Genomic DNA, 23,446 nt, shown 5'->3' with positions numbered 1-23,446 from the left:
GCTTTACATTTAACTATACAGAAGGGATAGGTGTAAAGAAAAAAAACTCAAAGAGTAGATAACTATGAAAGAGTTTCTAAAAGTTTTTCAAGTTAAATGTTTTTGTTCAAATAATATATCGAAAGTTTTAAAATGTGAACACCTGTTTACAGAGAGCAATGTACCCAGGTATAGAAAGCCAATACTGTTATAAAACAAGGAGGAATTCGACAAAGTCACAATTGAAATCATACCTTTATTGGGCTATTTCTAAAGAAAGATTTTCATAACCAGTTGTACAAAAACTATGAGTATAAAAATGAGGTACATGCTTAGCTTACATGATATAAGAAGTTTACTTCCCAAAATAGACTGTGTATCATTCGCCAATACAGTGTCTATCAACTCTTATAGTTCCCCATGCTGTGGTAACCTCCAGACATAAAATTATTTTTGTTGGTATTTCATAACCGCAATTTTGCTACCGTTATAAATTGTGATGTAAATATCTGATATATAAGATATATAAGAGATCATGTTGCCATTGAAGTTAATTCCTCTGTTGTTGTCCATTCCAAACTTAGGTGAGCTAGTTGGCATGTCTGGAATATTTACTGTGGCCACCATAGGACTTTTTCTAAATTCTACAAGTTTTAAGCCAGGAGTTGAAGCATTTCTCCTCGAGTGAGTAGCTCTCCTATTTTGACTTTGTTTCATACACTGGAAGCTATGAAATTACAATAGTAATTGTATCTGCACGGTGTGAGTAAAACACTGACATGTAAAATATCCCACTAACCTTTCTGTAACATTCACTGATAATTTAGACATGGCAAGTCATGATGTTGAGTTTACACTGGGCATATTTTCCCCTAACTCATAACATTTTAGTGAAAACTTTGGCTGCTGTATCTTTATGACTCAGGCCAAATTACCATTATTCCTGGTGCTATTGATAAACATAAACTCTTCTGGGTTTGGGTTTCTTCCCACCTACAGTCTGCCTTCCATCTTACCTGAGCCACTTATTCCACAGACATATAAATAACTGCTGTGTAATCTCACTCCCAGACATCTATATAGAAAATAACATACAACAGGCCCTATTCTTAAAGGTGACTGAAATCTAAGATGATAGTATTAAGTCCTGTTGCTTACCTCAACAACATGGAAAGATTCACTCTACTGTTCTGGAGAGATGGCATCTCTAGTTTCTATCTTTTTCCCTATTCCCTCTGGTCCCCCATTTCTCAAAACTCCCCAGCCAAATCACTGATGCTATCCCCGTAACTGTCAGACCTATCTCTCGCTACAGACTCAGCTCCTCCTCATCTAGGCTACTGTAATTGCTGAAAGTTTTTTTTTTTTTTTTTTTTTATCTCCTTTACCCATGAACTTAGGCATCTTCATGGCAAACTTTCAATTTTTGTCCCCTGACACTTCTGTACTAATTTCTACCATCCACAACCTTCTGTCACCACCACATTCTATCAGTTAACATTAGGGATTTTGGGACGTAAATAACTTTTTATCAGTGCTTTCAAGCTGTGTGAACTGTGGTGTCTGGGTGTCCAGTTACTCTGCTATTCCATGATGCACACAACCGCAGCCTGAATATCTGTCAAACTCAATGGGGAAAAGTTACTAATTAACACAAATTACTTTAAATTGCTTTCGAATCCCACACTTACCTGCATTCGTGCTCTTTTCTTAACAGTTTACTTTTAATATAAAAGTAATAAATTCCTCGTTCAGCTTTATTTCATTGATTATTGTACAGTTTCATGTAGGCAGCTTTGTAATAACATTAGGATAACCAGGGCTGTATTTTATTCTCCTCCACAATGTAGATTCTGGAACTGCCTGTCCTTTGTTGGTTTTCTTATGGTGTTCACTTTCATCGGACTCCTGATCCCTGCACACACGTATCTGTATATATCATTTTCTGATGTATATTATTCACTAAATATCTACTTCACATTGATTGTTTTAAGGTAAGAATGCCATGTGAAATTTGTATATAGGAAGTGATCTAAAGAATGTTTTATAAGATAAAGAAATTATTTTATACCTCAGCCTGAGTAGCTAGTTTACCTAAACTTCTCGAATGGTCATCGGCATAGTAATGCCCAGGAATTGTATCAGATAGATTTTAAATGAATTTTAGATCAAGGTAAACAGTGTAAAAATTCTCAGTATAAAGGTTCATTCTACTAAGATTACTGAAAGGCAACTACTGTTAATATTTGGCATATTTCACCCAGAATTTTCTATCTTTGTACAAGGTGGAAACTTTACCTAATGGTAGAAATTGTATCTTGTATTTTGTTCAATATTGGGTTATCATTTCTTTAAATTAAAAACTTAAAATGGAAACAGCTCTTTTTAAAATTAAAGTGAATCCCTCCTCGTAAATACCCCTTCAGTTTCTTCTCACACTTCTTATTGTGGCCTTGAGCTCACCAATGGTCTAACCATCATCTTCCACTTATAGAGGCGCCATCCACACGTGTTGTGAAATTACCCTAGCACTCAGCAGTCCAAAGACATAACAAAGCCTGTCATTTCTTATGTGTGTGCCTCTCAGACACATACCTTCCTTTGGAGGCAGGACAACAGTGTGTAAAAGACGGCTCTTTGGGAATACAGTAGAATAAAACAGAAAGACATTTCTACAAAAAATAATCATTTAAAAACTCGTTTTGTTTTACTAGGCTTCTGGTCTTTCTGCTAATGAGCCCCATTTTGTCTCGACTTGGTCATGGGTTCAGCTGGCGCTGGGCGTTCATCATGGTGTGGAGTGAAATGAAGGGAACACCAAACATAAACATGGCCCTCCTGCTTGCCTACTCAGATGTTTCCCTAGGTACCGAGAGGGAAAGATCTCAAGTAAGGAAAGCTTTGTCCTCTCAGTTGGGTATTTGATGGGAGTGTTGTTTAGCATTGGTTTGTGTAGTGCAGTCCCCATATGCCCTTCTGGGATTAGGGGGCTGTCGTTTGTGGTTTGTTTATTGGAAGAGAGAGTCGTGAACTCACGCACTGGGAGAGACAAGAGACAAAGATTCTAGCCAAGAGCCTGCAGGACTGGGAGAAAAATCACATAATTTTCATCCCCCACGAGCACTCAGACTCCTTCACAGATCTAACGGGTTTCAGATGATGATGAATTAAAAACTATAAGTCATTTTAAAGAGCAGCTGTTGTAGGACATATGCTCGATTGTTTTTACTTATTTTATCTAGAGTCTGTTCATTTGAGGAGATAGTTGGATGATAATTAGCTCTAGTTTCTTGTATTACTCTATATGCTTACCTTTAATAATTCTAGAAAGCAAAACTGTTTGCCAGGTAAGGATGTCTAAGTAATGTTCTAACAGAACATACTAGAATGTTTCTCCCTTTACTAAGGTGAGGTTTGCAGATCACAAGAGAGAGGGAAAACACAGTCCTGGAACTCCTTTTGTTTTTTTCTTAAAACATGGCTGAAAATGCACATGTGCGAGAATGTAGTGAGTTACCATACCACTTAGCATATAACAACCTAGTTCAATTTATACTACAGAATATAGAATGCATTGTAATAAATTACCCTGAATACAACTTGCTTAATATTTTTCAATTCCAGATATTATTTCATGGAGTGTCGGTATGTGTAATTACCCTGATTGTCAATAGATTTATCTTGCCAATGGCAGTTATTAAACTAGGTAAGCCACACTGTTTACTATGGTGAGATAAGAAAAAACTTATTCCAAATAGTCTAAGAAGCACTGATAAGAAAATATCCACCTAAATACAAGTCAGTGTTTTCTAACTGAAGAAGAAATGGGATTGATGTATAAAATGCATAAATCATTCAAGCTAGTAGACTTATTTTAAAAGATTTTAATGTTGACCTAGTATAGTTAAAGAGTAGTATAAGTTCATCCAATTATTCAGAAAACTTTTTAGTAAGAATGCCCCGGATAGTAGACACTATTGTAGGAAGTGTTACAATCTGAAGATGAGTAAGATGTCTCTCCTGACAGAGTTCACACTGGAATAAAGAAAAACAAGCTATGGATAAATTAAATGAATTTGCAAGATTCACAGATACACTAAAATAAATAAGCTATATGCAAAATAAAACAGAGATGACAGCAGGTTCTGCTTTCCTGTGGAAACTAGAGACTGTGTTCAAGGGCACAAAGCAGTAGACAGACATGGCCCACAGAGATTCAGGCAGGTAATTAATTTGACATGCTTATTTGCCCATACAATTATGGACGCTGTGTTTCAAGAACTTCAGAGTGGATGTCTGAGAAATGAGAGACCCCACAGCATAAGTTCAAACAATATAAAGTGGTGCTTCCACATGAAGAAGATGAAGGTTAGACATTTCGTAAGCTCAAGGCCACAGTAGCATAAGCCCCAAAAGGAGAAAAACATCAAGTTTCAAACAGTACTGTTTCTTTACCTAGAAAACTGGGAGAAAAGACTCACCCTGAAAATAAATATAGATAAACAAATTAAAAAGATATATAGATAGATAGATAGATAGATAGATGGATGGATGGATGGATGGATGGATGGATGGATGGATGGATGGGCAGATAGATAGATAGATAGACAGACAGACAGACAGACAGACAGACAGACAGACAGACAGATAGATAGGCAGACAGATAAAGACTAGTGAATACAAAATGCTGAGTCATCTTTCCCTAGCATATAGTAAGCATTCAATAAATATTCATGATTCTTCTTACATTTGAATCTTAAAAGGAGTCTGAAAGTACAAAAACCTTGAACTGTTAGCATTCTTTCCATTAAAGAGTTTATGTAAACTCTTTAGTATTTATACATAAACATAGTTGTAGGGCTAGGAGATTGATCTGGATAAGTATGTGCTGCATAACTTTTAAGGTATGAGTCTGGATCCCCAGAACCTAGCTCCCCCCGCAAAAAAGAAAGCCAGATGTGGTGGCATGTACCTATAACCATAGCACAGAGAGACATACAAGTGGATTCCAGGATCCTGCTCACTGACTTCCCACTGTAGTCCACACAGCCAGCTCCAGGTACAGTGAGAGACCCAGCCTCAAAAACTCAGAAGAGGAAGTGATTGAAAAAGGCATATCAATATCAACCTATGGTCTCCACATACAACCACACAAGAGAAGTCTTTTTACACACAACACACACACACACACACACACACACACACACACAGCACAAATGATTAGTGTTGGTAGATAAAGAACAAAAGGATACTTTATAACACAGATGAAAAAAAATCATGTCTTTCTGTTGTTTGTACAATGTGCTCTTTGCCCTAAGGTCTTCGTGATGTCACATCAACAAAATATAAATCGGTTTATTATACATTCCAGCACTTTCAAGAGCTAACCAAATCCACAGCCATGGCACTCAAATTTGACAAAGATCTTGCTAATGCTGACTGGAACATGGTTGACAAGGCGATTATACTTCAAAATCCATATGCAGTAAGCATATAATCGCTCTCTATTCCACTAGAGTAAATATGAATGCCATTAAATATAGGTTAAATCATAAGCATTAATTCAAATTGAAAACATGTATAATTTTGAAACCACAGGGAGGTAAATTGGTCCCTCCTTATCTTCTGTAATAATAAGGGGAACATCTTAATACCATCTTAATACTGTGGTTATTGCATGACAAAATAGAAGTCTCAACCAATCTGAATACAAAAGACATGCATGTAAGTTGAAAGGAGAGAGCAACATGTTGGCATTGCCTTTTAAAGATATTGTTAAAAAGAAGAAGAATGTGAGCCTCAGAGAGCATTGTCTGTTCACAAGATCAGGAGTCAGAATGCTCTTACAATCACTCATTTATTCATAATTAATTTAGGTTGTTATATGTGCTAAGCCCTGGCCAGGGTCAGCACCAGGGTCAGCAGTAGAAGTTTACCTGGAATTGAAATAGCACTTTCTATCTCTGAGCAATACCTAAGAGTCTCTCAGATCAGGCTTAACCATTTTAAAGCACTCAGGACCTCAGCCTGGGCTACAAGTGAAGCTGACCGCCCCCAAAAAAAAAATCCAATAGTAATCGCCACAGCACTGAGTCACAGCTGCCATAGGGAAATACTAAAGTATCCCTTGGTCTTTCTAAGGCCATTCTTCCCTTTCCACGACCTGGGCTCTTTGTCTGGGTCATAGTATGTGAAGGGCCTGTTTTGAGGAGTTCATGGGTTTGGTTTCTATGAAGTAAGATTTCAAGTCCATTTCTCATACATAATGTGTGCTTGAAGATATACCTGGGGACTCAGAACCGAGTCCTGTCCAAGAATCCATCTAAAATTTCTGCTTAGACAAATACTAGTTCATTCCAAAATCTTGTTCATTTTTACTGCATCTCCGATTAGGACATTTTGCTGATGGTCTTCATCGGGATCCTCTGGAAGACCATTGAGCTTCCTGATCCCCCTGGAGAGTCTGATGTACACTGAGGCACCGGGCATTTCACCCCACTCCCCATCTGGTCAGAAGGAAGTTCTCAGGCTGCACTTGATTAGTTTCAGAAGCAGATGATCGAGTACCAGCCTGGTCATCTTTGGTGTAACCCTGGCATGGTTACAGTGTTATAGATAGGGCCCGGGCCCCAGACTCAGAAGACGTCAATTTATATTCTAGCTTTTAATTAATCACATTTTTTAAAGCAATGGACAGAAGCAGAAGCCTTGCACTAAGAAATGTTAAATTATACAGGTGGCTGTAATCCTCCTGTCTCAGTCTCCTTTGTAGGTGGAATTATAGGTCTGTATTTGTAGCCCTAGGTTTGTCTGTCATCATGAGCAAATAATTTTCTCTAAGCTTCAGTTTTTCTCATTGGCAAAATTTTCACATTTACATCTCTTTAATCCATATCATTTTTTTCTGCCTTGAATGATTCTTTTAAACCAGTAGTTACCAAACTAAAGGCAGCAGACACAGTAATTGCTACCCACCTCTCCCATTGCTGACACAGTGAGTGATATGGATTTCCAGCAAGTGATGCTGAGGCTACTGGGGTACCACACAGAATCACCAGCTCAAAGTGTGACTGCATATGTTTTACCTTTTACAAACACTCCATAATTCCACAGAGAGGGAAAGGTATAAAACCTTCCCCACCACCTGTCAATCATTTCATGTCCTGTAGAGCTGAACAGACAGTGGGGACACTTGAGCAAATGAGAAGCAAGTGACAATCTTTATATATCTACCAGAATCTGTAATTTTCCAGATTAATGTGAGATAATAGATTGTTTTGCTAAACAATATATTAATAATCATGTGCTACATTTGAGCTTCTTTTCATTGGCTTTATTAGTTGAACCAAGAAGATACAACGGAGCATCAGAAGGTGAAATGTCCAGACTGCAACAAGGAAATAGATGAGACCCTCAACATTGAAGCCATGGAGCTGGCCAACAGGCGTCTCCTGTCAGCGCAGATAGTTAGTGTAGTCTCTACTACACTCCTCTAAATATGCTGGGATCCAAAACATACCAAACAGCTTTTCCCTTCTTGATATATTTGATTACTTCCAAGTACACAATTCAACAAAGGCATGCTAGCACAAAGGCTAGTACAAAATATCAGCATTTGGGGAAAATTAAGAAAGAGAAAGACTAATGGTGGGGTGAAAGAATCTATAAAAGTAAAAAAAGGGGAAGAAAAAAGGAAAAAAGGAAGAAAGGAGGGCTGGCGGGAGGAAGAAAGGAGAGAAAGAAGAAAATCTCAACATATATATTTATACATATATATAATATATATTATTTCTAATATATTCTGTTTTAAAGATAGACCATACATATTACATATATTCCCTATCTATATCATATATAATATATAATAAAATATAAAATATATAGTACATACTATATAATATATGATATATAATGTGTGTATAATGTATAGTGCATAGTGTATAATGTATAATATATTCCCTATCTTTAACACAGAAAATATTGGGAATAATATATAATATATGCTATAAATGTTTTATATTATATATTATACAGGTATAATATATAATATACTAGATTTTATATAAAATATAGCAATATCATATATCACATATTATATATTACATATTATATATGTGTAAAGGTGTTTAGTTTGGAAATTCCACAGATCCAAATGGCAGCCTTCAGCTGTGTTTAAAACAGCTGGTTGTTCCATGATACTACGGTCTCTGATTCGAATCAAGGTATTTCCTACCAAATCCTCTAATAAATGCAGTTATAGGTTATTGTGCCTTTATTCAAAGGTCAGTTTAGGATTAGAAAAGCTCTGTAGTGAAGCCATAAGAAAGTTCTAGGCAGTTGCTTTTAACCTAGTGTCAGCGTTCTCGCCAGGTCAGGATCTATGACTCATCCTTTCACAGAAGCCATGTTCAGTCTCCTTACCTGAGGAACAAACCATGTGGCTTTCAACTACTGCAGCCATTTAGGAACCTAAGCCTTCTGCCTCCACATCCTGCTTGGGAATTGGGCAGTCTGAAAGCTCTGAGTTTTCTCTCTTCTGCAGTAATCAAGGCAAATATGCAGACATGCCCCCACTTACTCAGGAACCTAAGTACTTTGAAGCATCAGTGCCATGTCCAAAGTGGATGAAGAACATGGCTACCAGGTACTGAATCCCACCAGCAGACTTCACACTTATCACACCAGACTAAGTGTTACCTTCTTCAGGGCAAGACGGCCCTCTCCCGTAGTTAGGTAAGCAGGTGGGAAAGTTTTTGTTGCTGTTTGTTGTTTTGAGACAGTACTTTTTCTAGCTCTTCTTTTATTAGCTCCCCAAAAGCAGATACTCCAGGGAGCCATGGACCCTAAAGTAATGGAGAAAAGCCAGGGTTTTTCCCTGAAACTCTCTCTGAGCAGCCCCTAAAGCAGAGACACAAAATACCCCTTCTCGAAAATATGCCAGCAGAAAAGAGGGCAAACTGTGGGTCAGAAGGAAATGAGTATAACAGGCACAAGCAGACCCCAAGTTGGAAATAGAGAGGGATTTAGAAAGACGGCAAGAGGGCTGGTGCTGCCTAACTGAATAATCAGGCCAGCAGGCTTGCCTTCTTTTACCAGTGATAACCTACTATTTCTTTTGATCAGGGAATCAGAAAGGGAAGTTTGAAATGAGTTTCTACCTAAAACTGGGAACTGCATGCCAGATCCTGTTACAGGAAATCAAAATCACTTTTCTAGTCTTTCTGTGGAAGTCCCCAGATCGAAACATTCTAGTGTAATAACGAAATCTTGAAGCAGAGTTTGAATACCACACTGTGGACAAATACATACAATCGAAATCTAGCTGAATATGCCAGGCACACCTTGCAGTTGGGACAGCAGACTCTTTTCAAATTGCTTTTCCACATGCACAGCTCAGCCTTCTCCATCACAGGAAGTAGCCATCAGCTTCTCTCTTAAGTAAACATCATCCTCTGACCATCCAGCTCCTAACAGTCCACACCTACACATTCCTCATTTTTGCTTTGTCCCCTTCATGCTCTTCTGTCCCACAGCTCCTGGCCGTAACTTGTTTCCTGTTCCATCCCTGTTTCCACACGCACGTCATGCATGTACACACACTTCATGCATGTACACACACATACACAGAGTAATTATTCAAAGTTCAAAGGCTGCAAGACACTTGATTCACTAGTATCTTTTACACATTGTATTATTAATTTTACTTAAAATTTTTTATTGTAAGTAGATTTTTATACAATGTATTCTTACTGTGAGTTCCCCTCTGATGATGACCCCCAGATTCTTTTCATCTTCTCGCCCACTCAAGTCCACACCTGTCCTTCCTATCTCTCACTAAAAAACAGACATATGCTACTACTGCTACTATCAATCCTACTACTACTACTACTGTTAATAATAATAATAATAACAATAATAAATCAGAATAGGGCAAAACTATCAGAATACAAAGACAAAGAAAAGTCCAAGAAACACATATAGAAGCATAGACTCATTCACATACAAATTCCAGAAAAACTCAAAATTAATAAACATAATTTATATAGGTAAAGACCTTTAAGTTAAAAACCAACAAGCAGAAAGCATTCTGAGACAAAAATCCTCCAGGAATACCATTTGTGTTTGTTTTGTGTTCACCATCTACCGCTGGGCATGGGATGTGGTGTGTATACCCAGTAAGGTTGTGCTAAACAAAACTAATTTCTTCTTTCCAAGGGGTTATCAACTGGGGATAGCTTCTGGATGAGGATGGGAGCCTATGTCTATTTTCTGTCTCAGTGCTGGGACTTGATCTGGCTTTGACCTTCCCAGGTCCCGTGCATGCTACCATGGGACTCTGGTATGTGCATCGGTCCTGTGATATTTAGAAGGCCTTCTTTACTTGGTGTGTTACATCCCTATTGGATCTTACAATCTCTCCTCCTTTCTTCAACAAAGTTTCCTGGGCCCAGAGGGTAAAGATTTGATGGACACATCCCATTTAGGACTGAGCATTCCAAGGTCGCTCACTGTGAACGTTATCCTGCTGAGGGTATTTGGTTACATCTACTTCAGGAGGAAGCTTCTCTGATGATGGCTGAAGTAAGACACTGATCTATGAGTAGAGCAGAATGTCACCAGGAGTTATTGTGTGTTTTCCTTTAGCACAGTGGTTCTCAACCTGTGTGTCACAATGCCTTTGAGAATCACATAACCCATTAATAAGGATCACATATCAAATTTTACATTACGATTCATAACATTACCAAATTAACAGTTATGAAGTAACTGTAGTTTTATGGTTGGGGGGGTCACCACAGCACGAGGACCTGTTTTAAAGGGTTGCAGCATTAGGAAGGTTGAGAACCACTGCTTTAGCAGAACAGTAGTATCTGGTTTACCCTTAGGTTAATGGCCTATCTAGTCTCAGATTTTTGGTCAACCAAGCAGTGTCAGGATGGGATCCATTGAATGGAGTGTATCTTAGATCCAGCAAAGTACTGGTTGGTTACTCCCACATCTTAGAGCCACTGTTACACCCTCTCTTGAAAGTAGGTCACCATCATAGGTCACAGGGTTTGCATCTGGGTTGGTGGTTAGCTTTCTTCTCTGGTAGTGTGCAGAGTACCTTGTAGAACTGTGAACACTAGTCATTAGAGGTAAAGGCTCTAGCTAACAATTCTCTGTACTTCCCTGTGTTCTGTGAGTTATGTATGTGTTGTCTTCAGTTATAAGTTCTTACCAAGGGTATGTGGAGAACAACCAATAGTGTTGTCAGTAGGGCAGGTTGTTTGCAGATTTCCATGGTGCCCCATTTGGCCAGCAATTCAATTAGATGTAACACATTCCAAGCACTGAAGGTTTCCTTTGGAAGAAAGATTTCTAGTTGGCACTTTCTCTCCTGTGTTTCTTGGTGATTCTGTTTAGATGATTTTATATGTGAATATATTTTAAGAACTGTCTACTCTATTAAGTTTCAATAAATCCCTCAATGGCCTTTAGTTTTAGGTCCCCATCCCACTAGTCTCTCCCTTCCCTATCTCACCCTCTATCTCCCAATCTGATCCTCTCCTCTGGATTCCCCACCCTCTCTTCCAACCTCATCCATCGAGAATAATTCTGGAAAGGGGAAAGGCTCTTCCTAGGAAGAAAAATGACTAAGAGCTCACTTTCCTTCCCATGTAAATCTAGTAAAGTAGTAACATCCCAAAGATTGTGATTTATCATTATATCTAATGCTGTATGTCTAATACTGAACGGCATAATGTGAGGTGCAGAGTTGATACTCAATACTTGTTCACTTAAACCCCTCTGAACAATGTCTATGTTTTATAATAAGGAAAAAAAACAGTCAGGCTATGTAGGATCTATTTTGTACCTATCTAGGATCTTTTTTGCTGTTTTGGTTTCCATTCCCCTGCATTCTCCTCCTTGATGACTTTCCTTCTTTTGAACAGAAGTACACAATGACTGTTGTCGTTGTTGTTCTTTCTGCCAGTTAAGCTAACTTTAAACGGTATAATTAGCTGGGCATGACGCATGTGCCTTATGTCTGGAGCTATAGAAGCAGAAGGAGACTAATCTCTCTGGGTTCCAGGCCAGCCTGGTTTACATAGTGAGACCCCATGTCAAGATGAGCAAACAAAATCATATCTAACTTTATCATAAATATCAATAATTATTTAGTTACTATTGCTAACTAAAAACATTTACCATAGACCAGTTTTTGATATATTTTTCCATTTTTCTGATTTTTCCTCTGATTTCATTTTTAGAGAAAAAAAAAAAAAAAACCCAGCATATAGAGCCCTGTACAGAGAGATGAGAACACAAAGAGTTATTTAGTTCAATATTCCAAAAGATTTTCTGTAATTTTCAACCTTTACTTTTATATTTTCTCTAAAAGAATTGCAATAAAATAATTTTATTAACGAGCAAATAGTTGTTCTGTAATTAGCCAGCTATTTATAAATATGCCTTCTTAAATACACATCCTTCAAAACATTTATTTTATATTTGTCACTGATATTTTCAACATTTCCCACAAAAATACTTTTACAATTTACTTCCCAATGATTTAGTGTGAGTCCAGACTTCTGACACTGCAAAATGGCATCATCGTCTACAGATTTTATACTTAAGTACCATACAGTCAAGTTACACACACACACACACACACACACACACACACACACACACGCACACGCACACACACACACTGATGTCCTAAATAAGCCTATAACTTCTTTTTTCCATTCAGATGTTTGCAGGCTTATTTTTATTTCGCTGGAGTTTAGGATGTTTTTAAAACCATGCCTTTAAGTCATTCACAATTTTTTTTTAATTTCAGATAAACAGCACTCCAGAACCCCTAAAACAAATGCAGACTCCCCTAAGAGTCTTGCTTTTACTACTATTATGTGTGACTCAGAATTGTGCCTGTCTACTCTTTCCTCTCCCAGATCTCTGCATCTGTCCCCGGATTGTTTGGACAGTCCGCTGCCCCTGCATCTTTTTCATTTCTTTCCTCGAATGTTTGACTACTGTTATCACACCCTGGTTTTTGATATTGTGCTTCTGTGCTGTGTTTTTATTCAAAGGGAAATGTTCTTTTTCACAGCAGGTTGTTCACTCTGCTCCAGTCATTCCACACAAGTGGAGTTGATATTCACCTTAGCCATCTTTGTCTATTTTCTGTAATGTGGTCAATTTTATTTGGTGCTCCCTATTCTAAGGCTGGTAATAGTAGTAACTGGCCTCTTTCTGTCTTCAAAACTTTCCCACTCAGATCTCAACTACGTTCGGTTAATTGAAGACTATTTTCTCTACTATTGTACATTAGAAAAGAAAGGACAGTGTAGCAAGAGTGTCAGGCAGCATGGTATTGTGTTGTAATGCTGATGAGAAGCAATGCTTCAAATTCAGAGAAGTCTGGGCTTCTAGCATGATCTTGAAAATGCTGCCTTTTGCATCTGTCAAAAATAGACTGGACTAAGTTCCTCACGAAGAACAACATAAACAGACTAATTAACTCAGTGAGAGTTGCTTTCTATAATCAACTCTCTTCATTTCTTCTCTATTTAGTGAAAAATGATCATTTAAATTTTTACATTTTTCTAGTCTAACCACTTGCCATTAACATTTCTAAGATTTAATGGTATCCATATTATTTTTGACTTTCTCAGTTCTTTTTAACCAACAAATTACTATTTTAGCTTTAAGGATAATGAGAATATTATTTTAATTACATACTTTTCATGCACGTTAATGCTGTTTAAAAAAAGGCTGCTGTTTTATTGAATTCCTGTTGCTGTAGACACATCATTAATATTGCTGAGGATTACAGCGAGGTCCCTGCAATGCTCGGCAACTGGTCAACCTCTGAACTTCATCCCCAGACCTGAGAATAGTAGTATTGTAACCCCTCATCCTTCCAGTCAGTGGATTTCTCTTTCTAGTACCCTCCAAAAATAAAATCGCTGTGATTTTCACAGGTGGTTGTATACTAAACACTCACTACAGATCCAGGAATCTTCAGTTACACTACATATCCGAGTTTAGAAATGTGTCCTATCCAGTAATTCATAGCTACGATTGGCTCGCTTTTATTAGGTACATCACCCAGGGGAAGATTCCCACACCCTCAAACATAGTCCCCGGAGCTCAGTAGATCATTAATAAACAGTGAAAGGGCGATTGTTTCCCTAATAGACAGGAGACAGCGAGCTGGGTTGTGAAATATTTGGGAACGTAAAATTAAACAAAGATGAGCCAAGATTAAAAAACCCTTTGGTTTCTAAGAACCCTCATAAGTGAGTTTCACGGTGGAGACATAGCTTGCAACAGCCCCAAAGTTATTTTTCACAGAACTCTCTTTCTTGGAAAGCTTGTTAAAGACTAGCCGTTGCAGAGTTTCCAATTGGTTTATTTCACCCAGAGCCCAGATCTAGGCTGTGGCGGCAACACAGTGGCCTGCATACTGCAGAAAGGTTCTTCCTGTAAGGATCCTGGCTCATTTGGGGACTTTGTCTTCTTTTTCATGTGTTTCTTTCTCTGAAGGAGTTAATAAGCTGTCATCGTGTCCACGGCATATATTAACCTTAATCAACACTTCTTTTAGGCGAGCTACCAGCGACAGTACAGGAATGAGATTCTGTCCCAGAGTGCAGTGCAGGTGTTGGTAGGTGCAGCCGGAAGCTTCGGTGAGAAGAAGGGAGAGTAAGTATGTTGTCAAGGGAGGGCTTCTACCCTATGCCATTTTATGCGGGAGTTTTCATGCTTGTGTGTTGTAACTCCTCCCCTCCCCATTCGTCTGGGATCATTTGCACAAACCACCCCTTGCTCTGCACACCACACCCAGTCTCCTCCTTTTTATGTCCCAAACTTGAGTCCTCAGGCTGGTGTATTTGGCAAACATCTCCTGAAAAAAATAATCCTTTTCTCTCTTTGCTTTCCCGTGTGCAAAGCTAAACTGTAGCAAACTGTTTTTCCTCTTCCCCTCTGTGAACACTTGAATAGGGGCCAAGTGTCCCTTAAACTCCACAGATGCATCGTCCCAGAGCACAGTGTTAACACTTGGCATAGTCTTTGTGAGCTGGTACTGATTTCTTTAGATCCACCATCTCAGGAAAGCTGGTGTGTTTCGGGAGCACCCCCAGTTCACCCTGTGAAGGAAAATGCATTCTCTAATTGGGAGTAGATGATTATACTGCAACGCAGTTGACACACTGTCTGCCCAAAACCCAGACATAGCTCCCAAACCTACATCTCCCCTGAATACTGAAGAAACTTAAATCCGGCTAAAATGATGCCAAGCCCATTTCCAGAGCCTGCTTTGACACTTGGCTCATCATCCCACAAAGAAGCCTGGGCTTTAGTGCCCACACATCCTAAATGTGATAGACCACCCTTGTGCCCACTCACATGTGGAGGCCCAGACAGGAAAGAGAAGAGCTGTGTATCAGAAGAGAGTCATGGCTCTTCCATAGCATGAGACATGCACAGCAGATGTAAACACTCATGGTTTTCTAAGCACAAGAGTTTTCCTTTAAAGCCAGTCTGTGCTAATCATTACAATACTTTATGTGTCAAGGTAGAAAGATAAAGCATGTGTTATTTAAAATCTGTGTTTATTACCATATTTAAATATATCCCTGTATGACACAATAGTCTCCATTTCTTCTCTAAATCTGTGCCTTTCAAATGGGTGGATGACCTCTGTAAAACTAAAGGAGCTGGACAAATGTATCTTTTTGAAACAATGCACTGCTCTCAGTAGAGAAAACAGATATACAGAGCACAGTGGAAGCTTTCAAATAACCAAATAAATGCCAACCTAAAAGCCTTCATCACCACATTGGGCCTGGGATCAGGGAGTCAGAATGAGAAAAATAAAGCATCTGAGAGAGGGTGGGGAGAGCCGTGGTCTTTTACCTTTAAATCAAGCAGTAAGACAGACACAACCCATACCCAGATGGCTGGGAGGTAGTTGACAGAAAGAGGAGGGAAAAATAAATTCCTTATAAAATCAAGACTGATGACTAAGCAAGACCAAGTCACCACTTACAGATTAGAGCTACTCCAATACACAAAACTAAAAGAAATCTGTAAGTGCTACCAAGATGCTTTTGTGTTCCTTGTGACATTAACATCTCCAAGTTAACATGTTTGCCTTCTTATAGTCACTTAAATCTAACTCCTGGCTTTGAAGGGAAATGTATGAGGTGGGCCAGATGCTTTATGTACTCCTGAATTATCCCAGCCTGACATAGCAGTTTCACCCCTGTAAACAAGCATGTCGCTGAGATAATTTCTTCATTGCCAAAACAGATTATGGCATCTAAAATGCAAACTTAGATGTCAAATATTTGAAACGTGTTTGATTGTTAAGATTTCTGGTACTTGTAATCTGTAATAATCTGAAGTATCTTTAATAAGTTGCTCACACAAACCTGACTCCAAAGATATGTATTCAATTCAACACTTGGAGCCATGTATGAGATATCCTGTCTAGTCATTATTACACAAAATAGTTCTCCCAAATTTTGATGGTACTGTAATAGACTTACCTCAAAATATTTAAAATATATTTAATGATCTTCTCCCTGCCCCCTTCTCTCTCAGATACATGAATGCTGAGAATATAAAGAATTTTTCAGAAAGCAAAAAACTCCTCTCCTTTCTTAGAAAATTACTACTCAACTGGGTATATAAAACTCAAAAGGATAAAGGGGTTCCATCAAGGTAAGCTAACCTAAAACCAGAAATGGGATGGTAACTTTTGAAAATTAGTTTCTTTTTACAGTATAATCTAAATAATTTGAAGTTGTTTATAATTTAATTCCTTGAACACATACAAAAAAAAAAAAATACTTAGACAGGCCTGGTGAGGCCATGCCATGAGTACTCAGAGCACAGAGAGTACTTAGACGGTGCTTGTGGAACAGGGTACCTTCTGGTTCACAGTGAGGGCCAGGCCTCTGTCAGTGGGAATCAGAATCTGCCCTGAAAGGCTGTGCTTGTAGACAAAACACACAGTTTCTTTTCCAACTGAACCAGCAGAGAGCCTCGGGCACAGGACCAGTGAGGTTGTGACAGGAGTTCTCAGGATTCAGAGAGTGCTATGTTGTCAAAAAATAAAGTGTCATTTCCAGTCCACAGTAAGGGCCCGGCCTCTGGCATCTGGTCTCAGGATCTGCCCTGGAAGGGCGGTGCTCAAGGTTCAGCTCCACTGGCACTTTTATACTTGGACCAGAGGGAAGCCTGACACATAGGCCCAGGGAGGACATACCTGGAATTCTCAGAAAGCAGAGAGTGCTGTGCTCCCTGGAAAAGGGTCCTGTTGGGCCTAAAGAAAGAACTAAGTCTCTGCTAGTAGGACTCAGGACCTGTGGGCATAGGGCTAAGTTCCCAGAACAGCCTCACAAGAGCTCCCACACCTGAGCCCACAAAGCCAGAGCTGAGTCACTGTCACCAGAACTCACTGTTTAGACATGAAAAAACTGAACACTCAGAAGCAATTTTCTTTCTGAGCCCACAGGCCCTCAGAGCCACAGGAAAGACAGGCACCAGTCACTGACAAGAAGATCACCCATAATCATAGATAAGAATATGGGAAGAGGAAAGTGAAAGAACTTAAGCAATGGAAACCTAGACAACCTAGCAACATCAGAACCCAGCTCTCCCATCACAGCAAGCAGTGGATAGCCAAACACACAAGAAAAACAAAACTTAGACTTGAAATCATACTTCACGATGATGATGGTGATCTTTGAGAAACTCATGAATAACTCCCTTAAATAATTACAGGAAAACCAGGAGAAATCACTCAAAGAACTACAGGAAAACACAACCAAACAGAAGATCGAATTGAAAAAAGAGATACCAACAATAAAAAAAACACAAAAACAGACAACCCTGGAGATAGAAAACCTAAAAGAAAAAAAAAAAAAAATCAGGAGTCACAGATGCAAGCATTAGCAACAGACTACAAGAGATGGAAGAAAGTATCTCCAGGGTAAAGGCAACATAGAAAACATTGACACAACAGTAAAAAAAGATGCAAAAGCCAAAAAGCTCCTAACACAAAATATCCAGGACATCCAGGACACAATGAGAAGACCAAACCTAAGGATAATAGGAATAGAAGAGGGCAAAAAATATCTACTAAGAGGCACAGTAAATATCTCTAACAAAATCGTAGAAGAAAACTTCCCTACCCTGAAGAATGAGATGACCATGAGCATAAAAGAAGCCTACAGAACTCCAAATAGATTGGACCAGAAAAGAAATTCTCCCCGACACTTAATAGTCAAAAAAGAAGTGTTCAGAACAAACAAAGAATACTAAAAGCAGTAAGGGAAAAAGAACATGTAACATAAAGGCAGACCAATCATAATTAGACCCGACTTCTCAACAGATACTATGAAAGCTAGAAGATCCTGGACAGACATTATATGAACTCTAAAAGAACACAAATGTCAGCCCAGGTTACTATAACCAGCAAAACTCTCAAATACAATAGATGGAGAGACAAAGATATTCCAAGACAAAACTAAATTTAACACAATATCTGACCACAAATATAGCCCTATGAAAGAAAAGAGATGAAAAACCCAAAAAAGGGAGGGAAACTACACACTAGAAAATGCAAGAAAATAACTAAGCAAGAAAACCAAAAGAAGAAAGACACACAGGCACAATTCTACCTCTAAAAACAAAAATAGCAGGAAACAGCAACCACTACTTCTTAATTTCTGTTAACATAAATGTACTCAATTCCCCAATAAAGAGACATAGGCTATCAGACTGGATACATAAACAGAATCCAGCATTTTTCTGCATACAGGAAACATCTCAGAAACAAAGACAGACACTATCTTAGAGTAAAAGGCTGGGAAAAAAACCTCCCAAGCAAGTGGCCCCAAGAAACAAGCTGGAGTAGTCATTTTAATATCGAATAAAGTAGATTTTCAACCAAAAGTTATCAAAAAGGATAAGGAAGGACACTTTTTACTCATTACAGGGAAAATTTATCAGGATGAATTCTCAATCCTTAACATATATGATCCAAATACAAGAGCACCCATATTCATAAAAGAAATCCTATTAAAGCTCAAAACATACATTGCACCACACATAATAATGGTGGGAGACTTCAACACCCCACTCTCATCAATGGACAGATCGTGGAAGCAGAAACTGAAGAGACACATTGAAACTAGCAGAGGTTATGAACCAATTGGAATTAACAGACATCTACAGAACATTTCATCCTAAAATAAAAGAATACACCTTCTCAGCACCTCATGGCATCTTTTGAGAAACTGACCATTTAATCAGTCACAAAACAGGCCTCAATAGATATAAGAAGATTGACATATTCCCATGCATCCTATCAGATCACCATGTACTAAGGCTTTTCTTTAATAACAACAAAGACAGCAAAATGCCCATATACACATGGAAACTAAAAAATGCTCTATTAAACGATAGCAGGGTCAAAGAAGAAATAAAGAAACAAATTAAGGGTTTTCTAGAATTTAATGAAAATAAAAGCACAACATAACCAAACATATGGGATGCAATAAAAAAAAAAAAAAAGTACTGAGAGGAAAACTCACAGTTATAAGTGCCAAAAAAAAAAAAAAAAAAAAAAAAAAAACTGGAGAGAGCATACACTAGCAATTTGACAGCACATTCGAAAGCTTGAGAACAAAAAGAAGCAGATACACCCAGGATGAGCAGACATCAGGAAATAATCAAACTCAGACCAGAAATCAACCAAGAAGAAAAACAAGAACCATACAAAGAATCAGCAATACCAGGAGCTGGTTCTTTGAGAAAATTAGAAAATTAAGAAGATTAATAAACCATTAGCCAGACTAACTAGAGGACAAAGAGGGAGTATCCAAATTAACAAAATCAGAAGGGAAAGTGGAGACATAACAGAAACTGAGGAAATTGAAGAAATCATGAGATCTTACTACAAAAGCCTATACTCAATAAAACTGGAAAATCTATAGGAACTGGATACATTTCTAGTCACATACCATATACCAAAGTTAAATCAGGACCAGATAAATCATCTAAACAATCCCATAACACCTAAAGAAATAGAAGCAGTCATAAAAAGTCCCTCAAACAACAACAACAAAAAAAAAAAAGGCCTGGGACCAGATGGATTCAGTACAGAATTCTATCAGACACTTATTAATGACCTAATACCAATACTCTCCAAACTATTCTACAAAATAGAGTCAAATGGAACACTACCCAACTCATTTTTTGAAACCACAATAACTCATTCCTAAGCCACGCAAAGACCCTACAAAGAAAGAAAACTTTAGACCAATCTCCCTTATGAACATCGATGCAAAAACGCTCAATAAAATTCTTGCAAACTGCATCTAAGAACACCTCAAAATGATCATTCACCATGATCAAGTAGGTTTCATCTCTGGGATGCAGGGATGGGTTAATATACAGGAATCTATCAACGTAATCCACCATATAAACAAACTCAAAGGAAAAAAAGAACACATGATCATCTCACTAGATGATGAAAAAGCATTTGACAAAATTCAACACCCCTTCATGTTAAAAGTCTTGAAAACAGCAGGAATCCAAGACCATACCTAAACACAATAAAAGCAATATTCAAAATCTATTCTCAACAACAGGAAAATTTCTTTGGGAAACAACATCCCTGACCTCAAGCTATATTACAAAGCAATTAGTTAAAAACCTAATGGTATTGGTACAGAGATAGGTAGGTAGATCAATGAAACAGAATCTGAGACCCAGAAATGAACCCTTACACCTATGGTCACTTGATTTTTGACAAAGGAGCTGAAAACATTCAATGGAAAAAGGACAACCTCTTCAACAAATGGTGTTGGCTCAACTGGCACTCAGCATGCAGCGGAATGAAAATAGATCCTTTCTTATCTCCTTGAACAAAGCTCAAGTGCAAGTGGATCAAAGATCTCCATATAAAACCAGGTACACTGAAACTATTAGAAAAGAAAGTGGGGAAAACCTTGGAACACATAGCACAGGGGATTTTTTTCTTGAACAGAACACCAGTGGCTTGTGCTCTAAGATCAAGAATTGATAAATGGGACTGAATTAGATTGCAAAGTTTCTGTAAGGCTAGGGACACTGTCAAGAAAAACAATGGCAGCCAACTGATTGGGAAAAGATCATTACCAATCCCACATCTAATAGAGGTCTAATATCCAATATATACAAAGAACTCAAGAAGTTAGATTCCAGAGAATCAAACAATCCTATTAAAAATGGGGTACAGAGCTAAACAAGGAATTCTCAACTGAGGAATGTTGAATGGTTTTGAAGCACCCAAGGAAATGCTCCACATCCCTAGTCATCAAGAAAATGCAAATCAAAACAACCCTGAGATTCCACCTCAAACCAGTCAGAATGGCTAAGATCAAAAACTCAGATGACAACAGATGCTGGCAAGGATGTGGAGAAAGCTCAGGATACCCAACAATCAATTCACTGAACCTATGAAGCTCAAAAAGAATAAAGGCCAGAAGGTTGATGCCTCAGTCCTTCTTAGACGTGAAAACAGAACACTCATGGGAGGAAATAATGGGACAAATAGAGGAACAGGGATTGGAGAAAAGATCATATATAGACTGACTCACATGGGGATCCATCCCATATGCAGCCACTAAACCCATGCACTATTGCTGATGCCAAGTAGTGCTTCCTGCAGGAATCTGATACAGATGCTTCCTAGAGGCTGTGCTAGAGCCATACTGATATAGTGGAGGATGCTTGCAGCTAACCATCGAACTGAATGCAGGGACCTCAATGAAGAAGCTAGAGAAAGGACTGAAGGAGCTGAAAGCGTCTCTAACTCCATGGGAAGAACACAATTATTAATCAAACCCACCACAGCTCACAGGGACTAAAACACCAACCAATGAGTTTGCATGGAGAGACCCATGGCCCCAGGTGCATATGCAGCAGAGGATAGCATTCTCTGGCAACAATTAGAGGAGAGAACTTTGGTCCAGAGAAGGCTCGTTTTCTCAGTGGAAAATGCCAAGGTGCTGAGGAGGGAGAGGATGGTTGGAAGAGGGAGCACCTTCATGTAGTCAATAGAAGGTTGAGGGGGGATGGGATTGGGGGAAAGGGGATAACATCTGAAATTTAAATACAAATAATCTTCAATAAAAATAAAGGAAAAAAGAGAAAAAAAGTACTTAAGAGCAGATGTAAAAGTGACATTTTTCTTGTATTTTGGAGCCTGGAATGTTTTATATTTTTAAGGTGCTTTGTATACTAGGCAAACATTCTAGTACTGTGCTAAATGTCCGCTTTCTAAATAGTATGTTAATTATATATAGTAGTAGATTTCTTGTGACATTTTCATACTACACCGTTGTCCATTCTTGTTACCTTCCAATTCTTCTAAACTAACTACTCTTCTACGTTCACATCTGTGTGTGTATGTGTGTTTAGGTGGGTGTGTTCGAGTGTGTGTGTGTGTGTGTGTGTGTGTATGTATGTATGTCTGTGTGTGTGTATGTATGTTTGTGTGTGTGTGTGCATATGTGTGTGTCTGTGTATGTGTGTTTATGTGGGTATGTATGTGTGCATATGGGTGTGTCTGTGTGTGTGTCTGTGTGTGTGTCTGTGTGTTTATGTGGGTATGTGTGTGTGTATATGTGTGTGTCTGTGTGTGTGTGTGTCTGTGTATGTGTGTTTATGTGGGTATGTATGTGTGCATATGTGTGTGTCTGTGTGTGTGTCTGTGTGTGTGTCTGTGTGTTTATGTGGGTATGTGTGTGTGTATATGTGTGTGTATATGTGTGTGTCTGTGTGTGTGTGTCTGTGTGTGTGTCTGTGTGTTTATGTGGGTATGTGTGTATATATGTGTGTGTATATGTGTGTGTCTGTGTGTATGTGTGTCTGTGTGTGTGTGTGTCTGTGTGTGTGTGTGTGTTTATGTGGGTATGTGTGTGCATATGTGTGTGTCTGTGTGTGTGTGTGTCCCAAAATGAGTTTGTTTTCAGTCATTGTCTTAGTTGATATTTCTATTGCTGTATTGGAACTCCATGACCAAAAGCAACTTGAGGAAGAAAGGATTCATTTAGTCTTGCAGCTTGTAGTACATCATCCAGGAAAAGGGGAGCAGGAACTCCAGGTTTGTTTACAGGAATGCTTGCACCTAACTTTTTTTTTTAAGGAATAGAGTTTGGGAGAAGCAGAGATTGGTGGGTCTAGATACCAGGACAGAGGGTTATGATGGAGAGAGGGTGTTATGCCGCCAAAATGGTTCAGTGATGGACTAATCTCATCCACCGAGACTTCTGTTTAATCTTTTTTCTTATCTTTCTGGTTGAAGTGGGTATTTAAAAAGATTCAAGGATATAACTGGGGAAGGAGTATCTTGAAAAACAATAGGCCTTGTCAATACATGCTCAAACAGTTCTGACTTCAAGCCTTCGACATT

The 23,446-nt window shown here is 38.5% G+C and overlaps 1 protein-coding gene across 1 annotated transcript in view; it reads left to right on the top strand.

Annotated features, from left to right (window-relative positions):
- Window positions 1-23,446, top strand: part of SLC9C1 (solute carrier family 9 member C1) — a gene marked incomplete at its 3' end in the record, with an annotated part of 70,902 nt that overhangs the window by 12,522 nt on the left and 34,934 nt on the right. Inside the window, exons 7-14 of the mRNA XM_080919501.1 lie at window positions 564-663; window positions 1,830-1,973; window positions 2,694-2,868; window positions 3,604-3,685; window positions 5,298-5,464; window positions 7,320-7,445; window positions 14,579-14,676; window positions 16,582-16,701. Of these exons, the coding sequence (XP_080775627.1) occupies window positions 564-663; window positions 1,830-1,973; window positions 2,694-2,868; window positions 3,604-3,685; window positions 5,298-5,464; window positions 7,320-7,445; window positions 14,579-14,676; window positions 16,582-16,701 (1,012 nt within the window). The remainder of the gene's footprint in view (window positions 1-563; window positions 664-1,829; window positions 1,974-2,693; window positions 2,869-3,603; window positions 3,686-5,297; window positions 5,465-7,319; window positions 7,446-14,578; window positions 14,677-16,581; window positions 16,702-23,446) is intronic.

This window comes from Micromys minutus (assembly GCF_963924665.1).
Source record: "Micromys minutus genome assembly, chromosome: 7".
NCBI lineage: Eukaryota > Metazoa > Chordata > Mammalia > Rodentia > Muridae > Micromys > Micromys minutus.
Note: the sequence above shows the minus strand (reverse complement) of the source record. Positions and strands in the feature narration are given on the sequence as shown.